The sequence below is a fragment of the Palaemon carinicauda genome, chromosome 30, assembly GCF_036898095.1.
Source record: "Palaemon carinicauda isolate YSFRI2023 chromosome 30, ASM3689809v2, whole genome shotgun sequence".
In the NCBI taxonomy this organism is placed as follows: Eukaryota; Metazoa; Arthropoda; class Malacostraca; order Decapoda; family Palaemonidae; genus Palaemon; species Palaemon carinicauda.
The window spans coordinates 45,711,921-45,723,008 of record NC_090754.1 but is presented as its reverse complement, the minus strand read 5'-3'; the positions used below and the strand labels follow the sequence as shown (position 1 = coordinate 45,723,008).

The following is an 11,088-nucleotide window of genomic DNA, read 5'->3' as shown; positions in this document are numbered from 1 at the left end:
ATACTACTGTACTGTAGTGCTTCATGACATTTATTTGTAAGTATGTGAATAAGATAATGGATACGAGATCAAACTAAAGTAGAGGATATTCTAACACGTAAGAAGAAATAATGCCCATCTATCGTCTGTCATTCGCATTGTATTGGGCATACAATGATAATGACAGACAATAGATGGACATTAAGAATAACAAACTGGGTCCCTAGATATTAAAAAGAAGCATGGGAAGAAAAAGAAGACGATAGATTGACGAACTAAAAATATTGTGGGTATAAATAAGGATAGAAAGACTATAAACAGGCTCGAGTTGAAGGACATGTCTGAGCCTTTGCCCTGCAGTGGACTAGTTATAGCTGACATTGATGAATATCATGATGTAATCATTTATGAACGTGTAACATTAATGCAATTGCCAATGAAAGAAACAACTGATTACAAACTAAAAAATGTAAACATACGATAGAAAAGAATGCATGTCAATGCTGATAGGAATGGATTCAGACTTGTAAATTGTCTGGAGTATAAAATATCTGAAAAAAAAATTCATGAATAAACTTCTTACTTCAAGTGGACACTACAGTAGAGTAGGAAATTTCATACTTTGACTCAAATGTACTTTGTAATGAAAATGCGTCTTATGAAATTGGTTTTGCCCTTACATATGAAGCCTACACTGTTAAAAATTTGCATTAAAAACGGTAAAATTCTGGCAACATCTATTCAAGGATTTCCACCAACCCGTAAAAGAGAGTAACAAAGTAAACTAAAATTAGTCGTTTGTATTTTACTGAAATACGGTTGAGAACAGTATATTTTTTTTACGGAGATTTTCCGATAAATTAACGGATTTTTTAAGTGTAATTTATGTGAATATAAACCGCTCCAACACTAAATGTTACGAACTCGTTCCTGTGTATGTGAGCACGAGACAATATTTTGAAGGTACTCCAAGGTCTACTACCTTCAAGACTACTTAAGTCACAATGGGATCTAGAAAAACATAAACTAAAACACCTAAAGACACAGGACTGTAAGATTCTATTAGTCGCGAAGCGTATGTAAATATACAGTTTACCAGTTTATTTTAAGATACTAAATATATGCAAACGACATGAGAGGCAATATTCGGTTCAACACTTGAATAATTCGAGACCTTACTCTGTCTAAAGATGGGGACAAGGAAAATTAAGTTTTAAATCCATCACTACATAAATAGTGGAATCAAATCGAAATATTTTTTTGCTACATATATTCCGAAATGAAGTTTCATTTTTTTTATTATTTGGCCAACATAAAACGAACTTAATTAATTTCGTATAGTCCTCGAATGGTAAATTCCGTATATTCCTTGTATAATTAAATATATTTAATATAGTTTATGTTTATAAACGATCAATTATGTCTTCAGTATGCTCTATAAACTACACATACACACACACTATGTATATATATATATATATATATATATATATATATATATATATATATATATATATATGTATATATATATATATATATATATATATATATATATATATATATATATATATATATATATATGCATGTGTGTATGCGTGTGTGTGTTTGTAAAACCAAACTTATTCCTTTCATTTATAGTTCCCACGGACTCACCCATTAAATAAATAAGATATAAACCAATGGGAAAACACTGTAGTTTTTTCATTCAGAACGCAGTCTTTTGGAAATATGAATTAGTTGTTATAAACAGAAAAAAAAGATGAAATTAGGGAGTTTTCTTGATTACATGTCGAGTGTCCGTCACGGAAAATATACCTTACAATGGTTCCCAAACTGGGGTGCTTGAGGCCATCTGCCAAAAATGTCTATTTTGCATGAAAACTTCATATAACCAATTACACACATTTAAGATTAAGGCACTGTTGCTCTTGGTATATTCTATATAATTTGAGAACAGCATGTTGGCCAAATATCTAATTGAACACGTAATAATTACTGCTAAATAATAAGTCTTTGGCTTTTAAGATTTTATGATTGACTTTTTTCGTCCATGTGCACTTTGCAGATATGTTACTTCCTTAAGATCTAAAAGTGATAAAATTAAATTATAATCAATATCATAATTCAAAGTATTATATCATTCTAATATTTTACATATGCTTGTTGGACGTGGGGGAGGGAGGGAGGATTTTTTTTAAGCGAAAAGGGGGCGTCAAGAAAAGTTTTGGAACCACTGCTTTAAAATGTATATGTTCTCTAATGAGAATCAAGAGTTTCACAGAGTAAACACTTTACCTACCTTATTGAAGAAAACAAATATATATTTAACCCTTCTAATTAAGATTGTTCTATAAAGGACTCCCGTTTATCATTAACAAAACATATTCAAGCCTCTTTAGAAAGGGAAGAAGTTACGTGCATCAAATGTATTACTTTTAAACCCGCCTTTAAATGAATATGAACAACTCATCTAGAAAAGTGTAAGTTTGGTGCCTAAGGGTACCTCCTTTAAGGATCAAAACCGCTTGTCTTCAAGACTGGCTCTTACCTCCTTGGCTTGGCTGGCACTGGTGGGTTGGGAGACCGTGGAAGAGCACGCGGAGGAGGGATGTTTGGCCACCTGCAAAAACACAAGAGGAAGAAACGCTTCTTAGAGACTAGTTAAGAGGAAACACGCCTTCATAAGGTTAATGGGGGAGGAAGCGGACGAACATCCTTCATGAAGGGATTTCATGCTACAGAAGTTAAGGGAGACAGACCTCATCAATCTGATGCTTTCTAAACTATGGGGAGGGAGAGTTGAGAGTGGGGGGTACTTTCACTTAGCATATATGGGTACATGTGGACTTTTATTAACTTGGTTGGTATAGATGGACAGAAATGCCCTTTCTAATACATAATTTGTAATTTAAGAGAAAGTTCGGTGAAATAAAGGTGACATACATAAATCTGGGATACATAAGATTAATAAAATAGGTAAATTATAATCTAATAATATAATTAAACATTATAAGATCAATGTAAGCCTGAGAGAAACAGGAAACTCAAAACAAAAATATTCAATATATAAAACTAAGATAAAAAAATAATTATAACTTTAATAGGAAAAACAATGAAAAATACTACAAAATGAAGAGATACCTCAATTTATTCTACACTTCTGTGCCCAAAACCGTCATAAATGACGTCCAAATATTTATATGCACTCACAGATTCCACTCTTCCTATCCCCTTCACCGTTCCTAACTACAAACCATTGGTTCAGCAATTTGTGGTAGAGTGGTTTTCGAGTGTACATCACAGGGTACCCTTCTCACTACGGTATGACTATTCCCCGTTACCCTGAGCGTGACAGAAATATATATATATATATATATATATATATATATATATATATATATATATATATATATATATATATATATATACATATATATATATATATATATACACACATACATACATATATATATATATACACACATATATATATATATATACATATACATATATACAGTATATATATATATATATATATATATATATATATATATATATATATATATATATATATATATATATATATGGTCCAAAAGTAAGTGAACAGTAAATTATTACATTTATTTTTTTGAGATAACATATACATACAATTATATTAACTAACCCAATTATTACATTGATAATGGAATTTTATTGTGAACAATAATACAAAAGCATATAATATAAATGATAAACAAACCTATTCCACATACTGTCCACCTACTTTTGGACCACCCTGTATATACAGCCAAACACTTATCCTTCATATATAAGAGATATGCTAGCTAAAATCAATTTATTTTAAATAGTAATAAAACTAACTTGATAGAAAATTAGAGACATGTTTTCCCCAAAGCTGTAAAATTCGTTTAGCAAATTAATTCCCATTTCACCTCGGTCGTATACGCTAAAGTCATAAAGCAATTTACCTCCGCCAAATGAGAGACTGTAATCACTACCGTGATACCGTGCGATCATCAAACGGTGACGATGAGACTGACCTGGGAACTAACCTATAAAATCGATCCCACCTAAAAACCTCAGTCAGAGAGAGAGAGAGAGAGAGAGAGAGAGAGAGAGAGAGAGAGAGAGAGAGAGAGAGAGAGAGAGAGAGAAATTGTTTCACTCCAATAACATGAGGATTATTTCGGGGTCACTCCCATTTTCAATCTATTTAATTCCTATTTATTTTAACCCTTTATTGCCCCAACAGTGACCTACTTTAATTGGCTAACAACCTCGTAACTACATAATTTCTTCCATAAGTTCAAACTTGCAGATGATTTTTATGTTATATGTTGAATAGGCTGACATGTCTCTCTATATAGTTTATATATGAAAGAGCTATTTTAATGTCGTTACTGTTCTTATTGTGTTTTATTTCAACTGTTCATTACGTATCTTGTGGTTTACCTAATTCCTTATTTCATTTTCTTCCCTGGGCATCCTGCTTTTCCAACTTTGGTTGTAGTAGTAGTAGTAGTAGTAGTAGTAGTAGTAGTAGTAGTAGTAGTAGTAGTAGTAGTAGTACAGGATGTAATAATAATAATAATAATAATAATAATAATAATAATAATAATAAACAAGTATTTATCTTTCTATCCTCAACTGTTTCAGGGATAAAAATTTCCCACGTTAAAACGGATCCTCGAAATTTCACCTAATCGACCGTTAGTGAAAATGGCTGCCGTTGTTCGTGACAATATTTTCAAAAGCTATAAATTCGGTAGGTAAATTAACGCTACAACTAAAGATAAATAAGAAAATTGCATCTGTTAAGGATTGAAATTATATAAACAAATCGATAGACATTCTAGCATAAAATCAACATTTGTAAATATCACAGATAGATAAATAGATACTAATGCGCATCCCGTAGTAAAAAAAAAAAAAAAAAAAAAAAAAAAAAAAAAAAAAAAAAAAAAAAAAAACTAAGCCCCTGTAATTTCATCAAAGATTATGCACATAATCGCATCTAAAACGACTTGAAAGAATCATCATTTCTATTTTGTGTCAGCAATCAGTCTGATTTTCTTGTATATGCAGCTGTCGTGACAACTAAGGCCAAACTTCCTGGCGTTATCTCATTTATACAGCAAACGTGCTTTCATATCAATCTCATTGCTTTAAATATTTACAAGATAAAAAGCGTTGCTATCTGTAAATTAATACATAAATAAATGGGCTTAAACACGAATCTGTTTATTTTCTTAGGTCATCATCAATTAAGAGATGAAGTCCGACCTTCGTCGTCTCTTACATACATTGAAAATACACTTCAAGAAGAGCAGATACACCAAAACCAAGAGGCGAATGTAAACTCGTGAGCTGAACACTGACAGGGGCACTTTTCTAGAACAAGAACACGCTCACTCTCTCTCTCTCTCTCTCTCTCTCTCTCTCTCTCTCTCTCTCTCTCTCTCTCTCTCGTTCCAACCTCGGAACCGGGTTTGTAAATAAACACAGTACGCAGACGCTCCTCCTCAAACATACAGTAGGCCTTGGCTGACCAGAACAGTAAACTAGGTACCCTCTATATTAGTAGGTGGTGTGGGTCGCTATTGGGATGGGAGAATTAACTGACGGTAGGTACCCTGTTCTCTACATAAACCTAGACATTACTAGTAATAGTAACTTTTCAAAACTTGCAAATGTTAGGGATGAAAGAAATCCATAGGTCAAGGGTCTTGGGTCCGGATGACTTACGTCTTGCTGGATTGTGGAGTGGCGTAGGGTTAATCAGACAGCAAATAACACTAGTTCTTTAATTGTGGATATATGAAAACAACCATGATTCTGGCCATGAAGCATTTCCAGGTGAATATGCGACTATACCCACTCGTGAATATACAATAATTCATACAGGCTAGCTTGAGCTAAAGGCTATTCTACTTCATCCTTATTGACGACAAGGAAATGTCACGCAAGTGTTGTAGTATCACCTAATGTCACGTATTACTTCCCCAGGGCACTGTATTCTACTAAAATTGGCACAAGGGAGGATTGCCCAAGCGAACACTAATATAATTTAATCAACGCAACTTACAGTGAGCACATAGTACTGATTTCTCATGGAATATATTCACTATGATTCTGGCCTCCTAGGTCGTCAGAATTGTTTACAGTTCCCAATGACAATATGCTTGACGTTTCCGTATTGGTTAAACTAATGAGCAACTTTGCAACTTTCATAATGATGTGCATTAGCACAATTTTTTCACAGCTGAGAGAGAGAGAGAGAGAGAGAGAGAGAGAGAGAGAGAGAGAGAGAGAGGCGAATGAAGATTGTCAACATTTTACTGAAGTCTACGGACCAAGCTTTCACTTTGTCATATGTTGACCGTGAATGAGTCTACTGTACAATAATAACAATAACAACCAGAATTGCTATCTTGAGTCGGATCGCCTCCAAAAATTAATGGGTTCTTCCGGAACATAATACATATCCGTTGTTTAAACTTGGTGAACATCCACCGATAAATTTTGACGTAATCCTGGTAACAAACAACCGAACATGAATCAAATCTGCTGCTTTGGCTCTTTTCATGCTTTAGAATGCTCTCTTTACTTCTACTGTTACTTTTGATACAGTTGGCTTCATTAATTCCAGTACACTTCAAGGGAAGCTAAGGAGAAGTCAGTGTACCGGAATCAATGAAGTCAACTGTACCAGCTCAATTGTTTTATTATCTCCATTATCACAACTCTAATATCATTTGACTTCTCCTACTGTTACTTTTGGTACAGTTGGATTCATTAATTCCAGTACACTTCACGGAAAGCCAAGGGGACGTCAGTGTACCGGAATTAATGAAGCCAACTGTACCAGCTTAGTTGTTTTATTATCTCCATCATCCAACTCTAATTTCATTTTACTTCTCCTACTTTTGGTACAGTTGGGTTCATTAATTCCGGTACCCTTCAAGGGAAGCTAAGGAGAAGTCAGTGTACCGGAATTAATGAAGCCAGTTGTACCAGCTCAATTGTCTTATTATCTCCATCATCACAACTCTAATATTATTCCAGAGGTAGCTGGGAGGCCCCCGAAGGCGGCGTTGTTGCCAGCCCAGGGGAATGAAGCGTGAAGGGAAAACAAGATGAGAGGCCATTTCTGACACCAGATAACTCTAACGGTAACGACGTTCACCTTTCGCACAGTTCCCTTCCCTTGACCTTTGGGATATATCACAGTTTCTATGATAAGACACAGGGGGAGATCTTAACCACGTTTATGGCCTTGGAACGTCGGAACAACGTTTATTTACTTGACGAATACTATAGATATTGGCTTATGCTGGTCATTTTTATCTTCTTTGATATCGGTCATGCCACACTTTTTCTTCAATCCTGTTCGTGATTATGGTTTACGGGTTAATACATATATATTTCAAGGTTCAGTTCTCAACCATTCTTCATAGCTAATTACTCCCTGAATAAATAAGTAAGTAAATATATACATATATATATATTATATATATAATATATATATATATATATATATATATATATATATATATATATATATATATATATACAAATGATTATAAATGATTTCGACTCAACCATTCTTCATAGCTAATTACTCCCTGAATAAATGAATATATATATATATATATATATATATATATATATATATATATAAAATTGTGTTTTTAGTCGTCTTTTTTTAGTTTAAAATCGAACTCATTTATAATTATATATATATATATATATATATATATATATATATATATATATATATATATATATATATATATATATATAAATGAGTTCGACTTCAAACTAAAAAAAAAGACGACTAAAACAATTTTATACGTGAGGATAAAAAAAAAAACTTGCAACAAAACGTCGCATGTAACCAGCACTGACGCCCAGTGGTTGGACTCTCAATTACCATGGACATACCATCACATGCCGGTACACGAGAATACCTTTTTTCTTTACCGGCTGATCTGATATGTTAGTTTATTAATGGTGGATATAATGGTGGATATCGTTACATAACCTCAAATGGCTTATGGGAAATTTACAAATTTAAATTGCACTTTTATATTTGTAATAGTCACAGTGACTTGCTTTTTCCATTTCCTCATGCTATGGATACGCTAGTCGTTATAATGCCAAAATGTGAATTTATTTCCCTATTTCCTTTCCTCACTGGGCTATTGTTTCCCTGTTGGAGTCATTGGGCTTATAGCATCCTGCCTTTCTAACCAGGGTTGTAGCTTAGCTAGTAGTAATAACAACACTACTACTACTACTACTAATAATAATAATAATAACAATTCTAATGTTCTCAGAGTACAGCTTTCTGGTTTGTCTACTTTCTCTCCTCCTCCTCTAGCTTCCGACCCCAAACTGCTGTGATTAATATCAGTAACCTAACAACCAACCACAATTACTTATTTATAAGCAAAACATAACCCACCCCCTAAAAAAAAACACACACACACACACACTTCTCTCCTCACAGCGAAGAGATCGAACACAAGTTCACCAGATGAGTGTCATCGGCGTGACCAGCTCAAAAAAAAAAAAAAAAAAAAAAAAAAAAAAAAAAAAAAAAAACCTAAGGCCTGGATATCCTCAGAAGAATTATCTATATGAAAACTCGACCTTTTATTCATTGTTAACCTAAGATAAAATATAAAAATATAAAAGAAAAATACACTGTACACATAATATAAATATATATATATATATATATATATATATATATATATATATATATATATATATATATATATATATATATATATATATATATATATATGGCAAGCTATCTCCAATAGGGATCCATGTAATACATGTTATATAGGCCTACCATCAACTCAACAACATTGACGTCTCTTGATAACTGGGCTTTCTTAACTACAAAGTTTCTTGTGTAAAGAGATATCAAATACTGAATTTATAATCTCTACAAATCCTAAAACAACTTTAAAATAAAGATAGCCTGCCGTGGCTATAATATACTTGCAGAATAACAACACTATCAATAACAATAACAACAACAACAATAATAATAATAAATCCACAACAAACTTTCCTCAAAAAGGAATAGTATCCTCCCATAGGCTGGGAGAAAATAACATGCCTTCCACAAAAGTATAAAAGCATAGGCCTACTCCTACAATAAAGCCAGAAAATAAGACCGAAGGTTCGCATCCCATGACCGTTAGGCCTAGGGAAGTGAGAGTGACTTGTGTGAACAGACTCAGAGAAAAAAAAAAGAAAAAAAAAAGAATGACACTTCTTGGGTGGGAGAAACCTGAGCGGTGTGTGAAGAGGAACGCTTTAAAAACAATGGAGAGGAGGATTAGGCTTCTCATATGAGAGAGAGAGAGAGAGAGAGAGAGAGAGAGAGAGATTGTGTATATGTACCTCATTTACTATTTAGGTGAACAGACAATTTTTAAAAGCTTGCCCATCTGTTTCTTTTGTCATTGTCATCTGGGAGCGCTACATATGAAAGAGAGAGAGAGAGAGAGAGAGAGAGAGAGAGAGAGAGAGAGAGAGAGAGAGAGAGATTGTGTATATGTACCTCATTTGCTACTTAGGAAAACAGAGACAATTTTTAAGAGTTTGCCCATCTGTTTCGCTTGTTATTGTCAAATGAGAGAGAGAGAGAGAGAGAGAGAGAGAGAGAGAGAGAGAGAGAGAGAGAGAGAGAGAGAGAGACTATCATGCAATACCATTAACTGAATAAAAACATCCATAGCAAACCCAATTCACCTGATGTTATACATATAATCAAATCTTATTAGCAGAGACCCCAATAGTTAACAGTATATTAACATCAATCCATACCGTTGAGAGAGAGAGAGAGAGAGAGAGAGAGAGAGAGAGAGAGAGAGAGAGAGAGAGAGAGAGAGACTATTAAGAAATACCATTAACTGAATTAAAACATCAATAACAAACACTGGATCCATCAAGAGAAAACATCCGTACTCAGCCTCAACACTTCCAGAAAACCAATCGCATTTCTTTTCATCATAAATCACGGAGCATTTAACAACATTATTAGAGACCGTGTCAACACTAATCCTGTTGGGCAAACAGATTGCCCGAGACCCACTTGCTGCTTTAAAAACACCTGAGTCAACATCATCATTGGCTTTGTAGTGCATGAACTCTCTCTCTCTCTCTCTCTCTCTCTCTCTCTCTCTCTCTCTCTCTCTCTCTCTCTCTCTCTCTCTCTCAGTAGTCAATATTTACTTTGTGTATAGTATATACTAGTTTATACATAACCCCCAAGAGAGATCAGTTCACCAAACGTTCAGTTGGGCTCCATAAGGCACTAGAAGAGTTGGAAGACCCAGGCCTACATGGCCGAGGACTATGAAGCTCGAAGTAAGAGATAATGAATGGAGATGTATTGAATAAAAAGCTCAAGATAGAGACGACTGGCGAAATATAACCGAGGCCCTTTGCGTCAATAGGCTTAGGAGGAGTTGATGATGATGATAGTATATATACAATTAAAGAAAGCCAGCTACTGAGTGATACAGCCCCTTAGCGAATTCCCCATCAAATGTCAACAAACAGCCACCATGATGATGATAAACACGTGATGAACACCCCAATCTCATCAGAACACATGATTGATCAACTATCAGTCCGTCAAAGCATCCACTTAACTGTGTGAAAACGTAACCCAGCATCTACTGTCACAGCCTTGAAAGGCGATGGCAGTAGAGCAAAGGTCATGCTAACACTTTACAGGTTCCACTTGTTTAAGACAGAACCTTCTCTATCTAATTATAATTAGGATATGATACTAAGAAATTCAAGAAATTTCCTAATACAAATAATAATAATAATAATTGACTTGTAACATTATCGACAATCAGAGTTCTTGAAATGACAGGACTGTCAAATTACTTTAACAAGACATGGTATCTTCGGCAACATTATCGTAAACTTGAAAAAAAAAATCAATATCATAATCTAGTTAACAATTTTCTCTATGTTAGTGTACGAAAAAGTGAGACATCGTAAAACGATTCCCATTATCACATTATACTCACGCTTATCACATCCTCATTAATCGAACGTAAACATGATTTA

At 33.9% G+C, this 11,088-nt stretch overlaps 1 protein-coding gene across 1 annotated transcript in view; it reads right to left on the bottom strand.

Annotated features, from left to right (window-relative positions):
* Window positions 1-11,088, bottom strand: part of LOC137623077 (mitogen-activated protein kinase kinase kinase 1-like) — an 84,825-nt gene that overhangs the window by 46,985 nt on the left and 26,752 nt on the right. The window contains exon 2 of the mRNA XM_068353727.1: window positions 2,528-2,599. Within this exon, the coding sequence (XP_068209828.1) occupies window positions 2,528-2,599 (72 nt within the window). The remainder of the gene's footprint in view (window positions 1-2,527; window positions 2,600-11,088) is intronic.